General features: G+C 38.9%; 1 protein-coding gene across 1 annotated transcript in view; it reads right to left on the bottom strand.

The window, feature by feature from the left end:
• Positions 1-4008: 4008 nt before the first annotated feature.
• Positions 4009-21926, bottom strand: part of LOC126088377 (cytochrome P450 4C1-like) — a 322897-nt gene continuing 304979 nt past the window's right edge. The window contains exon 11 of the mRNA XM_049906516.1: positions 4009-5274. Within this exon, the coding sequence (XP_049762473.1) occupies positions 5034-5274 (241 nt within the window). The 3' untranslated portion in view covers positions 4009-5033. The remainder of the gene's footprint in view (positions 5275-21926) is intronic.

Below are 21926 nucleotides of genomic sequence, written 5' to 3'. Positions count from 1 at the left end.
AGAGCCGGCACTACCGGCAGGTTGGATCAACATGCAAGTCTCATGAAGATGCTTTGGAAACTCAAATGGGATCCGTGGAGGGAAGGCGACACTTTTTTCGAGCAACGCTACTGAGAAAATTTAGAGAACCGGCATTTGAAACTGACTGTAGGAAGATTCTACTGCCACCAACGTGCATTTCTAGTAACGGCCATTAAAATAAGGTAAGAAAAGTTAGGGCTCGTAACGAGATACACAGCCAGTCGTTTTCCCCTTACTCTTTGCGAGTGGAACAGGAAAGGAAATTATTCTTAGTGGTTGAAGTGTGGAGCAGCTCTCGGAACGAGAGTATATTCGGCAAATGGAGTGGCCTTATCCGTTTCCCCGAATAAATCCCGTCGAGCACGTGCGTGATTCGTTGGGAAGACGTATTGCACCAAGTCCACAAGCATCAAGGACTATCAAGTATTTGTGAACCGCGCTCGTGGAGGAATGGAGCGCCATAAAGCGCGAACTTTTTACCATCCTTGTGGCCAGCATGGGAGCACCGTACACAGCATGCACTGCCATCACACACCATATTAAGACCAGGTCCCGCCTTTTGTAACGTCCAGGGTATCATCATAAATCGCGGTGACTTCAGAACTGTAATTACAATAGTGTTCGTCTGCCTGAGTAGCATTACCAATATTTTCAAAGACATTGATAGAAAAGTAATTATGAAGCAGTTTTTTAAAATCAAGGACTGTCTTTACTGTATACAACGTATCGATTAAAGGTACTACAGTGCTGTACTACATGCAGCCGTACAGCGTGTAGAATAATAACCGCAGTGAGACACAACAGAATGTGAATTTATATAACACACGACCAGTTTCGGCCATTTGTCCATCTTCAGGTAGTTGATATCAATTTACATGCTGGAGATCATTCTTTAATAAAAAAAAAACAAATAAGTAATGTGATTATAACTAAACCGACACAACCGAAACAACTGGAAGTGTCTAATTGACATTTGTTGAAAAATATTATAGTATTTACCTTTTGCTGAAGTATGCATCCACGATATGGACACTACAGCAACAGGTAAGTACTATAATTTTTTCAAGACATGTAAATTTGCCACTTTCAATTACTTCGGTTGCGTCTACTAAGTCATTATCACATTATCTGTTTTTTATTTTGACAGTGTCTCCATCACTGAATATGAAAACATGTAAGTGAATGAAAACCACTTGAAAGCGGGAGTGTGTTGAATAAAAGCATCTTCTGTTGTGACTGGTAGCAGTTACTATTCTGCAGCACATAAAGGAACAATCACTAAGTACAACAGCATCCATTATGGATAAATACACATGTACCTGAATTGTTATGAAGAAAATGTTAACTGCGTTTACTATTCTGCTAGCTCACATTCTTCACAGGAAGGTTGCGTTCCTAACTTCTTTTCTTTGGAGTGCATTATACTGACAAAAACATTCTGTTGAAGACGTCTGATTCAACGAGAGATGTGCATTTTCCTTGTTTTTCCATTTATTTACTGTCAGTTCCAGTAAGAACAAAAGTTTACGATTTACCAGGTAACCTCATTGTGTGCTAATACAGGAGCGTCAAAGCCAGTTACGTGTTATGCATTTAATAACGCAGTGTTTACGTGAATGGTACTCTGTGACACGTTTCTGAGGAGGTCTAGGGAGAGAAAGTGTATTATTGAATAAAAGATGCAGGGCGATATTTAAAAAAGATATACTGCTGCTCATATTTTCGTAACAAGCAAAACTACAAGAAACGCAACCACTCTGGCTAACGTTCCCTGGTAATTAAACAACATCTGAATTATACATTTTTCATTTCGTTTCTAGGTGAAAAGTTATTTGGGGTCTTTAAGATAAATGGGACAGCCTGTGTACATGATGCCCACCGAAAAATAGCTTATGTCAATTGGCGGCTTAAAAGTTCATGTAGGCGAGTGTAGAGGTTATAAACAGCTTGTAATTAACATAATGCCCTCATTGTGAACAGAGCCTACATTTTTAACAGTAACTTATGCACATATAGACGATCTGGATTGGCACGAAACCTTGTAGAGCAGTTGTGGGCGTGTATCTATGGCGGCTTAGAAACTTGACTTCATATCCCTTAGGTATGGAAAACGGTCTTGGTTTGTGACTAAAATGATGCGGATGAACTGAGACAATAAATTAAACCTTAGAACAGTATCCCTCTTCGCAGTTAATGAAGTTTATCAAGCTAATAAGTTCGAATTAAATAAATCAATATCAGTTTTTCACAGGAGAACTTGCAACCACAATGGTACGCCCTCCGACCTTGAATGCAACTAGAATACCATCGATGCATGCTAGTGAAAAAGATCAACGAACTATTAACACTCGTAAAGGACCCGTGACTATGGACGATAGATTACTATCGTCATTAGAAACTAAGAGTGGGCAACATTACAGGTTTCGTTTAAGGACACTCCTGCTTCAGCCCTGCATAATTAACTACCAACAGTTCTACCAGGAATATTTCTGTCACACAACACGTCTGTGAATGTCGAGTGATTTATCGAAACTAGGAACAAGAGTTATGGTCTGTTCTTGCTCTCTCTTGTAATTCTTCGTGGTATTGCCCTTGTGAATCGAAATACTGACATATTCTCTTCAAAGGAATGACATTTGGACCGTCGGAGAGGATAAAACTTGGCCTTAGTTGTGTGAGAGAGATGAAAGTGATCATTGAGAGATAGAATTTTGCTGTTGAATATATTCAAACAGGATGCGTCTAACGCGTAGTTCGGGGAAACATAAAGCCAAACGTAAGGTACTTCATGAAAATAGAAGAACAATGCCCAAGGACCTAATAAGGAACTACCAAAGGCTACACTTGCTCTAAGAAATATCACACGGTTTCTCTACGAGCCGGCCGGAGTGGCCGAGCGGTTAAAGGCACTACAATCTGGAACCGCACGACCGCTACGGTCACAGGTTCGAATCCTGCCTCGGGCATGGATGTGTGTGATGTCCTTAGGTTAGTTAGGTTTAAGTAGTTCTAAGTTCTAGGGGACTTATGACCACAGCAGTTGAGTCCCATAGTGCTCAGAGCCATTTGAACCATTTGAACCATCTCTACGTTAGCAAAAACAAGCTAATAGTTGTTACTTCCAAGGAAAATGGTTTGTATGGCAGCCACCAATATGAGGGAAGAAAGAAGAAGGGCAATACTTTAGCGTTACTTTTAACTGAGTCCAGCCGCTCTCCACATGATGTTTTGTTAGAACGAGTTACGTGCGACATGAGTGAGAGAGAGTCCGGCTTCCAAAAATGAAAATCGATGGATACTCCATCAATCTGGCGGCTGCTACTTGCAAGTCTTCCGTTGGCAAATGCTTAGTTGAAATGACATTTATTTTATTTTGTTCCTCAACTCGTAAGAGCTGTCCGGGCTATTTTAGGGCTCTGTTATTTTCAGACGGTGCTTTCTTATACATTCTTTGGATTTAACTGCAGCTCGTTCCTTACTTACCAACGACTGACAGATGCATAACGCGGTGACTACTACAGACGTAAAGGGTTTCACTGTAGGCTATACCTTATGCCGATGAGGTCTCTTTGCTCGCTGAATGTATCTAGCAGCAACTTAATGTAAAGATAGAAATATGCATCCACAACATGTAGAGCTGTTATACAAAATTCTTAATTCAGCAGCACATTCTGATCATTAGAAAAGGCCTATTCGAATACTAAATGGCCACAATGACGTGATTACATCAATAGCAGCTTCTCAAATGTCTACGTGGACACGTCATCAGATGTGTGCTAAAATAACGGTGCCCAATTTCTTCATGTTCTCAGAGTTGATCTGTTGAGGTGGTCGTGTTCTATTTCGCATCAGTTATATATTACAATAAGGAGACTGAAACAAAAGAAATCTAGACCATCCGATGTAGTAAGATAAACATGAAAAAATAAAAGTAAAATACACTTATATTTTTACATGAAATATTCAGAATATAATGTTTTACTTTGCTACAGACACAAATGCATTAGTCAAAATACCTCTCTATATACATAAATAAATAATATAACTTTTTACATACCTAACCAACAAACATTTTACAATTGTTTCAGCATTTTTTTCTTTCCGTATAGTTTCGCTAAATTTAAAAATCCGTACTGCAGCAAAATTTGTGATTCGCTTGGTAACAATATACGTCAGACTGGATGAAGAAGTTAAAAATAAAATGGCCTCACTGTCAGAAATACTCGAGTAGAGAAAGGCTGTGAATATAAAAACGAAAACATTGTAATCCTTAACACTTATTAAGTTATTTACAAGTGCTATATTCTATGATATACGTGCAAGACTTTGCGACTATAGTAGCTCCAGTTTCGCACCTTCATGGTACCACTGGCGTTACAGTAATTTACAAAACAACATTACCATTTAAACTTTTATCCACTATGGCTGTGGACTGTCATTTTGAGGGATGAAGGTCTCCTGAAATAACTGCAACCAATCGCCTTTTGTGATGCTTTAAGTCCTGTTTCTCATAACTGATTTCGTATCACCTAGTGACTCATCATCAGATGGTACACATTTTTTCATTAGGAGGCGATGTGAAATTGCTCATGGTAAATAAAAACTGAAGCATGACAAAAAGAGACTGGTTACATTTATATCTGGAAACCAACATTACAATTACGTAGTACGTCAATGGCTTCTGTATCAGGATGTCGCATTTTACAGCGCTAGTCTGAGATCGTAAGTGTGTTCACTTCACCCTTGGCAATGCAGCACCCTATAGCGAATGTAGGGTACTGTGGTGAAAACTAATCCGGACGTAAGCTCGATTTATGTACAAGCAGGTTATGTGTATGTGACTCCTCCACTGATATCGTCTGGAATACGAGTAGCATTAATACTGTTAAACGAAATTTTGGCGACACCATGATCATACGAAACGTTAGTCACCAAGAGGCCTTCTGCCTGTTCCTGGTAACGGTTTTCGCCGAACACTATTAACTGGTTCAAGTCCTCCAATCGCAGCGTGATCAGCCCCTGGGCTCGTAGCGAAGGTTGAAGCCGTTCTTGGGCGTGATGACCATTCCCATCTTGAGATCCTCAAGGTCTTCGCGGGTGGCAGTCGTGGTCACTCTGAAGGCAGGCAGCACCTTTGACAGCACGGCTCGCATCTGCATCTGCGCGTACTTGCTGCCGATGCAAGAACGGGGTCCACCGCCGAACGGCAGGTATGCGAAAGGGTGACGCTCCTTGCACGCCTCCGGAAGAAACCTGCAGGCAATAAGGTGACTCTAGAATATAGATTCCACTAATTTAGCATTATAGGATCTGGACTCTTTTATCAATGACAGCGAAAAACTTAAGAAAAATAATGTGTCAGTTTGAGAAATATATCATTGCACTGAGCTCAATAAACGACAGGACTATTGTCAAGTGGCTACATATAGCTCTTCGGACATGGACATGCCTCTATGAATAAAAGCTGAAAGCTAAAACAGAAATACCAGTTTCATTTATCTGTATCCGGAATGGAAATCCAAAGAAGTTGTTTCAGTATACAAAGAAAAGTAAGAGAGGTTATCAAAGTGAAAACCTATTCATAAAAGATAAAAATAAAAATATGCTAACACAGCTGGAAGATATCCTCGAAAGATGGAAAGAGTATTTGCCAGAAATGTTAAATTCCACTGATCCGCACATAACTTTCAATTACGCAATGTCTGAGAGTGACAGCATTAATAATGACGAATGTAGAATCACAGAACCGGAAGTGATCCACACCATCCAAAAGCAGAAAAACAATAAGGCAGCAACCGAGAACCAGATATCAGCAGAGATTTTAAAAGAAGGCAGAAGCAAACTACACAAAGAAATTTATAACCTTATCACAATGATATGGAAAACTGAAACACTGCCTCAAGATTGTAAAACTGCAATAATTTGTCCCCCACACAAGAAAGGAAACAGAATGGTATGTGGAAATTACAGAGGAATCAATTTGCTAAACATCCTGTCAATGATCATTCTGGAAAAAATTAAAACATTACGCAGAAAACATTAATCAAGATTACCAGGCTCGATTTCGAACCAACCGTTCCACAACTGACAATTTGTTTACTATACGACAGATGTTAGAGAAATACTGGGAATTCAACAAAAACATCCACTGTCTCTTCATTGAATTCCAGTGAGCCTATGACATCATCCACAGAAGTAGCCTCTACAACACGTTACGAGAATTTAGTATACCCAGTAAAATCATTAGGACGGTACAACAGTGCATGGATGGCTCCCAGGCAGCAGTGAAGTTCAGAGGATCCATATCCCCCGCCTTTCCAATTAAAACAGGCTTACGATAAGGAGATGCTCTTTCATGTGTCCTCTTCAACCTTGCATTAGAGAAAGTGGTTCGGGAGAGTCATTTACACCTCTACAATGATCTTCGATTCGAGCACAGTCAAGTAAAACTCCTGGCTTATGCAGATGATATACTGTGCTGACCAAAAATGGGGGTTTTGATTAACCAGGAGAAAACATAATGGAAATAGGTCGAGTCATAAACCCAAATCCCTACTTTGAAATTGACCAACATTCTAAATTCAGAAAAGTTCTTCAGATTAAATACCTTGGATCACGTTTCAACAGTAAAAATATCATAACAATGGATATAAGCGAAAGAGAGATGTCGGTACTCATTAAGCAACCCACTGAAAAGTAAAGCTTTGTCAATCACCACAAAGATGAAGATATACAACACTATCATCTGCCCCATAGTACTGTACGGTTCAGAAAGCTGGACGCTTACAAAGAATGAAAGAGAAAAACTGAATGTTTTCGAAAGAAAAGTAATGAGAAAAAACGGGGGATCTGTGTTGGAGAATGGCGTATGGAGAATTCGAAAGAACAGCTAATGAAGCAACCCACTATCATCCAGAAATTAAAAAGTAGGAGACTGCAATGGGCTGGACATGTGGCTATAATGGAAAACAGCAGAATCACCAAAAAAGCATTTGAAGGAACTCTGCAAGCAACAAGACCATTGGGCCGACCTCGTACAAGGTGGAAAGATGATACAGAGAAGGACATCGCAGCATTAGGAATCTCCGCAGGGTGGAGAGATACTGCGAGAGATAGAAGGCGGTGGAAGCAGGTAGTTGATGCAGCGCGTGGTCTACAGGGCCTGTGATCGCTGAGGAGAAGAAGAAAAAGATACTAATAATAAAACTGTAAAATCGACGTATCTGTCTGCACGTCTGTCTGATCATGCTGATCTCCAAAACTGCTAAATGAATTTTCATGCGGTTTTCGCAGATAACTTGAGCGTAGGTCGGGACGACATAAAGACTTCATTTAATCGCAGTCGGATCACGGAAAAAAGATTTTGTCATTTGAACTTTTGTCTGAAACCGTAGCGTCTGTCTTTTTGTCTGTTTGAACACACTAATCTGCAAAACCACTAGACGAATTCTTGTGATATTTTCAGAGGTAACTTGACCATTGCTTGGGGTAAAGTATAGGTTTCATTGCATAAAAATTGGATCACGAAAAAAAAAAGATATCTTAAATTAAAGTTTGATCTAAAACGGCTTGCTCAGTTCAGCAGTTAAAATGTTTAATCATCACGACATAATACACCAAAAGAATCGACAGCTGGCGCTATTAGTTTCGCAGTACACCAAAAAACGAATAGACGGCGCTCTTAGTTTTTTTTTCACTAAGTGACACACATTACCGGAAGTTTACGTCAGTGACAGAATTAAGCGTCGCAAGCTTATCGTTATGAATACAAACACTGAATTCACTTGGATATGATATACGGATTTACTGATTTCGCTTTGAGTATTAAAAACTTAACGACATTGATCTGTTCGTTTAGATAGGTTTTATTTACATTATTTGCAGAGAAAAATCAATTTATTAAGTTTGCTTTGTGGTTTGTGTGCCTATCCATTACATATTTATTTCGTTTTGATTACAAATAAATGTACTTTGAAAACGGTTAAGTCTGAAGGGCTCAGATGCTGAGGGCGACGCGGTCTTAGGAATCCAAGGAAGATTGTGAGGTGAGACTTAGTGTGGCTCGGGACCAGCAGGCTTCAACACGCTCTCTGGAAACTCATCATCATTTCATCCCCATCCTGAGCGCAGGTCGCCGAATGTGGCGTCGAATGTAATAAGGCCTGCACCAAGGCGGCCGGACCTGCTCCGTAAGGGCCTCCCGGCCAATGACGCCAGACACTCATTTCCGTTTTTCCAGTACCAAAATTAAACGTCCAGTCTCTCATTAAACTTAGAAAGATAAAAACAGTAACATATTTCTTAGGTAAAAAGAGCATCATGATTACAGTCGTACAGGAAAACCGGTAAGCGGACAAGGAACTTCTGAATCAAATGATAAGAGAATCTGTAGGACCAATTTAAACAGCAGGATATTAAATGATTTAATCATTTCTAATAAAATAACTGACTCAGTCCCAATGACGGAAGAACATTTTCTTCAACATGCAAATCTACAAACAACGTGAAAAATCACCTTAAATCGAACTATTCTTAACGAACTGTTTTTCGACCTAAAAGCAAATCAAAATGTAAATAACTTAATTACAGACCACTGATGATGCTTTACTTCAATAAAGGGAAACGCGTCTGGTGAAAAAATCAAGCATTTTTGTAGTTACAGCGACAGAACAAAAATACCCTCAAAAAAGTGCATACCATTTTATAATGTTCATGCTGCAAGTAACCATAAAAACCAGACATAATGTAGACTAATATTCGGTGGAAATGGATAAATAAATGGGTAAAAATAAATAAATGGGTAAAATACCGCCGAAGCACATTATTATGCCATTTGGCGACTTCATCGCATAAATTGAAAAGAGGAAAAATACAGGTATGTAGTTGGCATATGTTCTGCACACATATGTACCCACAGAAATGGGTAAATACTGAGAGAATTATGTGCTAATCACAACATAGTGCAAAACTCCTCAGCATTTGAGAGAAAACGAAGGAAGCTAACGACATAGGTGTCACCGAATCCAATATGTTGGAAAAAGAAAAAAACGAGACCATATAGCAATAAGCAGATGGTTATCAAAACAAATAATAAATGTTATAGTAAGATAGCTGAAAATCAGACCACTAATTCCTATAGCTAAATTTAAGAGTAAGTATGAAATAATCAGATGATACAGAATTTTGTCGTGGTTGTTAAATTCGGATTTTTTTCTTTAATAGGTAGAAGTACCAAGGTTTCTGTACCCACATTTTAGTACACAAATGAGTAACCGTGTCTTTTTTTAATGATGTACAAAAGAGAGATTGTCAATAGCGCATTGGTCCGTAGTTCTGCGTAGGATTGCTATGTCAGGGCAGATATTATTTTGTGTTGTATCGTTATTTGCTTGAGGTACTCCTCGGATGACGTGCGGCAGTTACGGACCAGTAGTAGACGCTTTACTGATAAGAGGTCGGCCGCTGTGGCCAAGCGGTTCTAGGCGCTTCAGTCCGGAACCGCGCTGCTGCTACGGTCGCAAGTTCGAATCCTGCCTCGGGCATGGATGTGTGTGATGTCCTTAGGTTCGTTAGGTTTCAGTAGTTCTAAGTCTAGGGGACTGATGACCTCAGATGTTAAGTCCCGTAGTACTTAGAGCCATTTCAACATCACTGATAACAAATTGAGAATCTCTTACTTTTGTTAGAATTGTACTGAGATATCCACACTGAAAATACACTTTTAAAAGCTCATGCAAGAAACACAAATTGTTACACAATTCAGTAGACATTCACTGGATGTAGTTGCCAGGAAAAGATAATTAATTGATTAATATACTGCAACAGAGTAATTTGAAGAATAATAATCTTTATGATTTGGCCAACCAGAAGAACTCTCACATGGCGACCCTGGTGTTAAATACCAATCTACTGTTACGACGACGCTGGATGCGAAAACTAAGAAAGAAGTGGTTTATAAACAGAAGAATAAAACGTTGTTTTCATCTGGAATTCAATCATACAGCAGGATTTCCTAAAGAATGCTTTGTTGGTTGGTTGGTTGGTTCGGGGAAAAAGACCAGACAGCGAGGTCATCGGTCTCATCGGATTAGGGAAGGACGGGGAAGGAAGTCGGCCGTGCCCTTTGAAAGGAACCATCCCGGCATTTGCCTGGAGCGATTTAGGGAAATCACGGAAAACCTAAATCAGGATGGCCGGACGCGGGATTGAACCGTCGTCCTCCCGAATGCGAGTCCAGTGTCTAACCACTGCGCCACCTCGCTCGATAAAGAATGCTTTGTATGTTACTTGTTACACACCATTAAAGAATATTTTATTATTTCCAAGTGAAACATGTGTATATAGATCACTGATAGGAGACTCCATCATCACGAATAAGACAGCTGTAAAGCAGTGAACGATGCTAGGCAACTACACAAAATAAAATTAACTACGAACTTTATTAAAATTCAAGCGAAAAATACAAATAAAGAATAAACTTAGAGTAAAAGTGAATTAACAGATTAATTGACATTTAATTTGAAAAAACTATAAGTGATGCTAATTACATACATTTTACACCACGCAAATCTACTAGATGGTAAATGCGCTGTTATACATTATCAATCGACTTGTAGCACCAAATGTCAATTAAAACGATGATTTTGAAAACAACGAAACAATTATATGAGTACTTCGTTTTCAGGTAGAACTGAATAAAAGACGCGAAAAAAGCCAACAACAGAAGATTCACGTGCATTACACATTTATCGAATGTAAATTGAATTTGCGAGACAATTAGTTCGAAGAAAAGGACGACGGAATACGCAGTAGCCAGTCTATCAAATTTAACGGGGATTGGTAGCCTGCAGTTCGCAGTAGTAAACTGCTTCCATTCAATGCGGCCAGATGGCACAGTCATCAGTCGTCACCCAGAAACTACACTACGAGCAACGAGTGGGCAACTGGTCGGCAAACAGCAACGGCAGTTAGAGGCGAGTCGGCAGCGCAGACGATGTGCAGCTACTCAGCCGGTGGCAGATACCAGTTCGCAATAGACTTTCCGACAGGGCCCTTTTTAATAATTTCTGGCGGGTTCTGGTCCTCTACAACACAACTCTCAACTGTTTTGTTAACTGTAGTTCATTTTTTCAGTTACTGGAGTGGAATGATTTTCTAAATACCCAGTTATGACATTAGTATATCAAGTAGGTTCGTTAAAGAGTATGTTGATGCAGTAGCTCCTTACTTAATAAGCATGTACAGCCGTGGCTCGACGAAAGGTCCGTAACCAGGGACTGGAAAGTTGCACGGGTCACATCAGTACTCAAGAGAGGCTATAGGAGTTATACACTAAATTACAGGTCCATGTTCAAAAATGGTTCAAATGGCTCTGAGCACTATGGAACTTCACTGCTGTGATCATCAGTCCCCTAGAACGTAGAACTACTTAAACGTAACTAACCTAAAAACATAACACACATCCATGCCCGAGGCAGGACTCGAACCTGCGACCGTAGCGGTCGAGCAGCTCCAGACTGTCAGGCCCATGTCTTCAACGTCGATATGCAGCAGGATTTAGATAAATATAGTGTGTTCGAATATACTAAAATACCTGGAAGATATCGCTCTATTGACACACAGTCAACACGGATTTGGAAAGCAACGTTCTTGTGAAACACAGCTATTCCCTCACACAAAATGTTGAGTGCTATCGATAACGGATTTCAAACTGATTGCGTATTTCTAGATTTGACACCAAACCTCACAAGTGGCTTGTAATTAAAACGCATGCTTACGGAATGTCGTCTCAGTTATATGATTGCATTCGTGATTTCCTATCAGAGAGGTCACGGTTCATAGTAACTGTCAGAAAGTCATCGAGTAAAACAGAAGTAACCTCTGGCCTTCTCCAAGGTAATGTTATAGGCCCTCTACTACTCCCTGTTTATGTAAACGATTTGGGAGACAATCTGAGCAGCAGCAGCGTCAGGTTGTTTGCAGATGACAGCGTTGTTTATAGTCTAATAAAGTCATCAGAAGATCAAAACAAATTGCAAAACTATGTAGAAAAGTCATCTGTATGATGCGATAATTTGCAACTGACCCTACATAATGAAAAGTGTGAGGTCATCCACATGAGTGCTAAAAGGAATCCGTTAAACTTCGGTTACGCGATAAATCAGTTAAATCTAAAGGCCGCAAATTCAACTAAATACTTAGGAATTATAATTACGAACAACTTAAATCGGAAAGAACACACAGAAAATGTTCTACATCTAAATTCATACTCCGCAAGCCACCCAACGGTGTGTGGCGGAGGGCACTTTACGTGCCACTGTCATTACCTCCCTTTCCTGTTCGAGTCGCGTATGGTTCGCAGGAAGAACGACTGCCGGAAAGTCTCCGTGCGCGCTCGAGTCTCTCTAATATCTCTCTTATTTTACATTCGTGATCTCCTCGGGAGGTATAACTAGGGGGAAGCAATATATTCGATACCTCATCCAGAAACGGACCCTCTCTAAACCTGGACAGCAAGCTACACCGCGATGCAGAGCGCCTCTCTTGCAGAGTCTGCCACTTGAGTTTGCTAAACATCTCCGTAACGCTATCACACTTACCAAATAACCCTATGACGAAACGCGCCGCTCTTCTTTGGATCTTCTCTGTTTCCTCTGTCCACCCGACCTGTTACGAATCCCACACTGATGAGCAATAATCAAGTATAGGTCGAACGAGTGTTTTGTAAGCCACCTCCTTTGTTGACGGACAACATTTTCTAAGGATTCTACCAATGAATCTCAACCTGGCACCCGCCTTACCAACAATTAATTTTATATGATCATTCCACTTCACATCCTTCCGTACGCATACTCCCAGATATTTTACAGAAGTAACTGCTATCAGTGTTTGTTCTGCTATCATATAATCATACAATAAAGGATCCTTCTTTCTATGTATTCGCAATACATTACATTTGTCTATGTTAAGGGTCAGTTGCCACCCCCTGCACCAAGTGCTACCCGCTGAAGATCTTCCTGCATTTCGCTGCAATTTTCTAATGATGCAACTTCTCTGTATACTACAGGATCATCCGCGAAAAGCCGCATGGAACTTCCGACACTATCTACTAGGTCATTTATATATATTGTGAAAAGCAATGGTCCCATAACACTCCCCTGTGGCACGCCAGAGGTTAATTTAACGTCTGTAGAAGTCTCTCCATTGAGAACAACATGCTGTGTTCTGGTTGCTAAAAACTCTTCAATCCAGCCACACAGCTGGTCTCATATTCCGTACACTCTTTCTTTGTTTATCAGGCGACAGTGTGGAACTGTATCGAACGCCTTCCGGAAGTCAAGGTAAATTGCATCTGCCTGGGAGCCTGTATCTAATATTTTCTGGGTCTCATGAACAAATAAAGCGAGTTGGGTCTCACAGGATCTCTTTTTCCGGAATCCATGTTGATTACTACAGAGTAGATTATGGGTTTCAAGAAATGACATGATACGCGAGCAAAAAACATGTTCTAAAATTCTGCAGCAGATCGATGTCAGAGATATAGGCCTTCTTGAAAATTGGAACTACCTGTGCTCTTTTCCAATCATTTGGAACCTTCCGTTCCTCTAAAGACTTGCGGTACACGGCTGTTAGAAGGGGGGCAAGTTCTTTCGCGTACTCTGTGTAGAATCGAATTGGTATCCCGTCAGGTCCATGGACTTTCCTCTGTTGAGTGATTTCAGTTGCTTTTCTATTCCTTGAACACTTATTTCGATGTCAGCCATTTAGTCGGTAGGTGTGACCGTGCGGTTCTAGGCGCTTCAGTCTGGAACCGCGTGACCGCTACGGTCGCCGGTTCGAATCCTGCCTCGGGCATGGATGTGTGTGATATCCTTAGGTTAGTTAGGTTTAAGTAGTTCTAAGTTCTAGGGGACTGATGACCACAGATGTTAAGTCCCATAGTGCTCAGAGCCATTTGAACCATTTGTCAGACATTTTTTCGTTCGTGCGAGGATTTAGAGAAGGAACTGCAGTGTGGTCTTCCTCTGTGAAACAGCTTTGGAAAAAGGTGTTTAGTATTTTAGCTTTACGCGTGTCATCCTCTGTTTCAAAGCCATTATCATCCCGGAGTGTCTGGATATGCTGTTTCGATCCATTGACTGATTTAACGTAAGACCAGAACTTCCTAGGATTTTCTGTCAAGTCGGTACATAGAATCATAATAAAATAACGGAAATCAAAGCTAGGACGGAAAGATATGTGTCTGTTTTCCCAGATGCTGTTCTGGAGAGATATAATAGAGAATATTGTGAAGGTAGCTTGATGGACTCTCTGCCAGACATTTAAAGTGATTTGCAAAGTATCCATGTAGACGTAGATAAGAATCTGACAAACAAAATTCAGTTTCGAAATAAGGCTACGTGAAGAAAGTTATTGCGTTACTGATGGATTTAAAAATTATATTACTAACATCTTACAACAGCAATACCGTTATTTCCGCATTATTATTTGTTACACAATTGACACAGTGGCTGTCATTGGGGAAATTATTACTTTACAGACAACTAGCACATGACTGAAAAGAAGTCAACAGAAATTAAAGCAATATTGAATGTCAAACTTTCTCAAATTAATAATTCAATACTAAATTTAAGTTGACAGTTACATGGTGGGTAGAAATATTAGAAAAGATAATGGAATTAGAATTTAGTCATACAGAAGAATTAGAAGATCTTTAAGAATAGATGTAAGAAAGGATGGAAAGCAAAATATAACATTTGCATACTGTTCAGTACGTACAGGATAATTTGGTGAATAGTGTACAAGCAGAAATGTTGGAAACGTTGGTAATCCAGTGTACTTCACTGGAATTACAGATTAATTACGGACTAATAATTATCTAAACTTTGAACATGCAAGATGTGATATAAGTAAAGAATTAGAATATTTAATAGCCAAATATAAGTCGGATCGACTTCCCTGCTTTATATGGTGAAGGGTTAAAACACAGATTTTCAATTTTTATTCCAACAGAAGAAAAAGAGCCAGTACTGTTTCTGAAACCATTTATGCACATGTGACTCGATGTTTGGAGGACCAAAACAAAATCGATTTTGTTGGAAGCCATGTAGAAGAGGTTGCAGCACAAGAGAGTATTTCACAATGACAAGATTCTGAGACAGCATTTAAGTCCAAGTACTGGACTAAAGATGTATAAAAGAAGTCGCATTTAGATTTATTTAGTTCAAAATCTTGCAATAATAACTGGAAAGAGTGTAGATGTCTTATTGAATGGCATGTCAATAAATGACACTATTTAGATGATCCTTTGAGAGGACCATTTATAGAAGTGCTTATTACTACGTTACCAAGGAGGGTTAAGTTATACTGCTTGTTAAGGACTAGGTAAAGGTTTCAACATTGTTAGAATGCACTGGTCTACAAAACTCAGCTTTGTGAAATTTTCGAGCACCAATATAGGTTATCCTTATGTATTTCGACCTGCTGAACACGAATCTGAAATTGGTTCTTCCTCAGCACCTACAGTTTTTTGTATGAATTGTACTAGTCACTATCTAATTGTACTCGTTTCTGTGCTGCTTAAACAATATTATTTCGTCTGTTAATGCTAATTTATCCACACAAAGAACATGAAGTGCTAATGAAATGTGTTTTCATGCACACCTAATTTATTTTTGGACACTGTCTGCACCTCTTATTTGTGGCACTACTGTCTTGCAGTAGTGTCCAACAGTAGTTAGCCATCATACATGTTGCACATTGCCCATGACAGCGCTGCTCCAATGCAGATACGGTCTGATGAAATCTTTTCCCATGAGACTTATCCAAGAGCACCAGCAGGAAATAAATCCATGTGTGAGTAAGGAACGTGCAGTTTTACCGACATGTTACAACAGAGATTACAGTAAACTGTGGTAGTTCGTTGACTAACACAACACTATTGTCTGCTCTCTTGTTTCTAAAGAAGTCAGAATACAGTTTTTTGAAAGAATTCCAGCTGCCCAGTTCAAGAGGGCTCAAAGCTGTGACAAAATCATGATCGTTAAGAAACTGTCTAATTTGTGGGCAAACACGCCTGCTTTCACTTTGGCTTCATTCAATGCAGGGAATTTCTAACGTAAGTACATAAAACCAGGTCCACCTTTGTCCATTACAACAACGAATGACTTCGTAAGTCCAAGTTTTATGTGAAGTGGTGGTATCAAAATGTCTTTCAAATTCAGCAACGCAATGTTTGCTACATTCTTCCAACCAGGTTTCATTTACATACAGGCAGGCCAAACCCGACTGTCGTAATGACGCTTCCGATCACAGATATCACATTCACATAGAAAACAGCAATGTTTTCTATATCCAGATTGTAAGCGTGTAAGTATGCCAATTACTCTGAAGTCAGCGCAGATTGCCACCTGCGGCTGTTATATTGAATTTTTTCAAAAAAAATTTCATACTGCTGTATGTTTCCTTTGAAATAGTGGCATAAGCTACAGGAATAGGAGGATATACATTGATATTGTGAAAGAGCACCACTTTGAGGCTAGTTTCGGTTCCACCGACGAATTGTCCTCCTTTCGCTGATGTATGTTTCATTCCCATACCATTGAGCAGACCATTCACGTCATTGCAGCAACATAGTGAGTCTCCCATATCAAAGAATGGCGCGAAGGCAGTCTGACGATGTCGAAAGAAATGAACCTTAGCATCTTTGTCTAGTAAATTCCAGTGTTTCAGAGGCGAACCCAAGAGTTTAGGTCCCTAAAAAGATCATTCAAATCATTTTGAGTCAGGAGATGTGACTTACTTCTTCGTAATCGACTTGATGGAGGGATAGTTGATCGTCTTTCTATCCTTGCCCTTTACCCCTTCTATTTTAACCATACAAAAATAGCAATCATTTACATCATTGGTCGGTTCCCTCTATTTCATTGGAACAGCAAAAGGTGCTGCAACTTCACCCTTCTTCTTCACTCAACCATTAAGACGAGACGAACAGTTCACACAGACAACATGTGGTACCCATTTTCGGTCCTGATTATCTAGCTTGCACCCGAAATAAAGTCATATCTTCACTACAGGTGACACATGTCGTGTGCATGATTTAACAGTGCACTCGTAGTGAAAGTTATTTGGATGATTTAAACACACCCGTAACACTAATACAAATGCACCCTAAAACAGAACTAGATACTCAGCACAAGGTATGTTTGGATCCCACTACTCACTCTCGTGAATGTACAGCCAAACAAAGGAAGCATTTCCTCGTAAATGATAAGAACATGATTTTCAGTAGCAATAGTTAACGAGTCACACGCGCTTTTGCCACATTGTGAAAAATCAATTATAAGAGAACTTTCTGGTAGTCACTTTATGAGGGTTGCCTTGATAGGTTGCATTTCTTAAGAAATCTACTTATTTGCTTTTTATATCCATTCTTATGTAATGAATTATTTTTAAAACTGGCGGTGCTACAAAACGCAAATAAGATTTTCATGTTTGGGGGGAGGAGGGGGGTGAAAATACGTAAGAAACACCTGTTTCCATGCAAGGAAATTGTTCATTGCTGACCAGTGTTATCTTGAAGAGACTGACACATTGGAGAAATTATCCGACAAATGGCAAAAGGTAATAGTTGACACAATAAAAGATCAGATGAAACAAATCAGGATAGATATCATGATACAGAAAGAGCAAAACATGGTCATGGATATAACAACACATGATGTTAATGAAAATATAACACACAAGATAAGGAACATTCAAAAAAGTTATTTTACAACAGCATTAACGGCTTGGTCCACAGAAGTAGATATAAAAGAGCTGTGTAGTAATGAACCTATCTAATTAAGGAGGAAGCTACTGGATAGGGAAGAAATAACTAACTCAGATGATAAAACACATGAGCATTTAGATTTCGATGGTCATTTTAATGTAAGGGAAGCAACAGTAGATGCAATGTACCACTAGTAGTTCATTGCAAGATACTACTGTGAATGAAGAAGAACTGTTAGAAAAGAAATTATTGAAAATAGAAGATAATTTGGATCAAGTTATACTTAAGAAGGTGCAGACTGTTACAGGAATTAGAAACGACACGGAACCATCAGATGATTTACAAGTTATTGTGGAATCTTAGTTTCTCACAGTGTTCAAATAACTGATGGAAATGCAGTAGGATGACGTTGTCGACATCCGTCGATATTTCGACAGGTGCCTACACTGTCATTTTCATGGCAAAACTGTAGCGAGTAAGCGCTGCGGAAGGTGGTTTTAAATTCACTTGCACAGCACTTACTTGGTGCAGTTTTGCCTTGAAAATGATAGGGTGTGCACTTTTTGAAATATCGGTGGTTTTCGATGATGTTACCCAACTGTATTCCCGAAAATTATTTGTATATTGTGGAATCCTCGGTTAGTGAAGCGAGTACACGTAATGCAGATTTCGTAGATGGTAACCCACTATCTGTAATTAATACTGGTATGTTTATAGGTTCAATTGCTACTGACAAATTGTTATTGTCTGTTCCTTATGAGAAATTACTGTCACCAGTGACTACTTAGCACTTTCTACCTTCTGTTATTATTTATCAAGCGGCATCAAATTTCTCTATTGCAATCTTATAATCAGAGACTTCAGTTCTTACTGATGATTTCTCTTTGCCCTTTATAACTAATAACTTACTGACTGCTATAACTAGGCTAATTCCTATGCTGCTTTATTATAAACAAGTTACTATCGAAGATTTATTACCTTCTGCTATTACTACTACTTTATGTTACTTACTCGTATGTAAACTGAAGTTTGAATCTTATTACATATCTCTAAGGGTAAGAGATCTACCTCATGTGATCTACATATTACTTCTACTTCAACTTTGATTACGTCAGACTATGAAGTGAGTATGCAGCTAAAGAATTTATACTTTGGACACAAGAAGTGTGTATGCCACATAGAGAAGCATTATTACTTTAAGATTATGTTCAGTATTATAAGGAAACTACACAGAAGATTTTGCATTTTCACATAAAGTGAAATTATTTACTACAAGTGCACATTATATTATGCATTTAATCATACCAGAGGCGCTTTGGAGCTTTTTGGTTGTGGAGCAAGGTGGTCCACTGGCTCCTAGCTAGAGAGAATGACAAACATTCTCACTGACTTCTTGCATTTGTGCAGTATACACACACATACCAAGGTGAATTATTACAATAAATGAACACCGATACTGACACCAGATATTAATGAAAGTGAAATATAAATACTTATAAAATAAAGGCAATCATAAGAAAGTGGTATCAAGTGAACAATGTTCTGACAATTTTAAAATTTAGAATACTGCAGTATTTCTAAGACGTTCAAACACTTGTTGCTCGTTTAAGGGAATAAACATTTGCCATTGCAATGATTTAAGAAAACATTTTAAGACCTTTCATAGATAACAATGTATTTTATTTAATTGAGAGAGACTGTAACACAGTCAGTTAAACAATCATAGCGGGAAGAATGTAAATGTTAATAACAGGGAAGTGGGAGTATTTTTATGTATATATGAACTAATATATAACTATTAATGACACTGAGTAGTGGTATGACGAACTTTTGGGCCCTGGCTGGGGGAGAATTTATGTTTAATGTCTCAGATTAAATAATGTGAAGATTCCTGAGGAGTCATAGGATTAATTGATGTTGTGGTCATGGAACCATTTACTTTTACCCTTGAAGAAATGAGCATATATGTGGTGTACATTGCAGTTATGTGAAAGATTGGGGAGTCATGTAGATTCTACCAAATTTGCTGTGGTCTTACTTCCCTTTGTCACCTGTGCAGGGAAGAAGTTTCTTCCTTTGTTATAGGCAAGTACCTACTCATTGGTAATTACTGTGGTCTTTAAAATTTTTTTGCCCTGTGCATAGAAACAGTTTCTTTTCCTGTCACGGAGAAATTCCAGTTTTCAGTTTAGCATTTGTTGGAAAAGAGGAGTCCACCAGAAAATGTTGATGCTTATAGTAGTTGAAATGTTAGAGGAAACAGGACAGTGTTCCACTATGAGGGACATGCTATAATTAAAAATATCAATCCTGTAACAAGTTTATGTAATATTATTATCTAAATTAATAATTATCTGCCTAAGGACAAACTATGAACGAAAAAAGTATCGAACATAAGTTATTGTATTTTTATGATGTATTTTATATATTTAATTTACTATATGACAAAATCTGGTGGGGTTTGTATCATTTCCTACAGGCTAGCAGTAATATTAATTTGTGTGGGTTTGTACAAAGAAATTTTATAGTGTATCGAATTAATTAAACGCTGTGATTGGGTTTTCACAAAATATTTTTAGAGGAGGTTAACTTAGCTTAGTTTAACAGGAATGTAATTGTAGGGGCAGGAGCAGAAAAAAATTTACAGGAGAAGGAATGAGAGAGGAGAAAGACTAATTGAGTTCTGTAATAAATTTGGGCTGATAATAGCGAATACTCTCTACAGGAATCACAAGAGGAGGAGGAATACCTGGAAGTGGCTGGGTGATATGGGAACATTTCAATTAGATTACATCATGGTCAGACAGACATTCAGAAATCAGATACTGGATTGTAAGGGACGCAGGAGCTGATATATACTCAGAACACAATTCAGTAGTGACGAAGAGTAAGCTCAAGTTTAAGAGATTAGTCAAGAAGAATCAATGCGCAATTTAGTGGGACACGGAGGTACTAAGAAGTGACGAGATACGCTTGAAGTTCTCGAAGGCTATAGATACAGAAATAAGGAATAACTCAGCACGCAGTGTAGTTGAAGAGGAATGGTCATTTCTAAAAGGGTCAATCACAGATGTTGAAAAGAGAAACATAGGTACAAAGAAGGTAACTGCGAAGAAACTATGGATAACAAAAGAAATACTTTAGCTGATCGATGAAAGAAGGAAGTACAAAAATGATCAGGAAAATTCAGCAATACAAGTCACTGAGGAATAGAATAAATAGGAAATGCACAGGAGTTAAGATGAAATGGCTGCACGAAAAATGTGAAGATATCGAAAAGAAATTATTGTTGGAAGGACTGACTCAGCACATAGGAAAGTAAAAACAATAATCGGTGAAATTAAATGCAAGGGTGGTATCACTAAGTGTGCAACGGGAATTTAACTGTTAAATGGAGAGGAGAGAGCTGATAGGTGGAAAGAGTACGTTGAAGGCCTCTATGAGGGGGAAGATTTGTCTGATGCGATAGAAGAAGAAACAGGCATCGATTTAGAAGAGGTAGGGGATCCAATATTAGGATCAGAATTTAAGAGGGCTTTAGAGGACTTACGATCAAATAAGGTAGAAGGGACTGGCAAGATTCCATCAGAATTTCTTAAATCACTGGGGGAAGTGGTAACAAAACAACTACTCACGTTGGTGTGTAGAATGTATGAGAATGGTGACATACCATCTAACTTTCGGAAAAATATCATCAACACAATTCCGAAGACGGCAAGGGCTGACAAGAATTATCGCACATTCAGCTAAAAATCTCAGTCATCCAAGTTGCTGACAAAAATAATTTACGAAAGAATGGAAAAGAAAATTGAAGATATGTTAGATAACTATCGGTCGGTTTTGAGCTAAGAAAGGTAGAGGCACCAGAGAGGCATTGTGACGTTTCGGCTGATAATCGAAGCAAGACTAAAGAAAAAAATCAAGACGTGTTCACAGGATTTCTCGACCTGGAAAAAGCGTTCGACATGTAAAATGGTGCAAGAGGTTTGAAGTTCTGAAAAAAAAACAAGACAGGTAGTATACAATATGCACAAGAGCGAAAAGAGAATAATAAGAGCGGACGACCAAGAACGAAGTCCTCGGAGTAAAAAGATGTAGGACAAGGACGTAGTCTTTCGCCCCTGCTATTCAAACT

The sequence above is a fragment of the Schistocerca cancellata genome, chromosome 6 (assembly GCF_023864275.1).
Source record: "Schistocerca cancellata isolate TAMUIC-IGC-003103 chromosome 6, iqSchCanc2.1, whole genome shotgun sequence".
Taxonomy (NCBI): Eukaryota; Metazoa; Arthropoda; class Insecta; order Orthoptera; family Acrididae; genus Schistocerca; species Schistocerca cancellata.
This window is presented reverse-complemented; position numbering and strand designations above follow the sequence as displayed.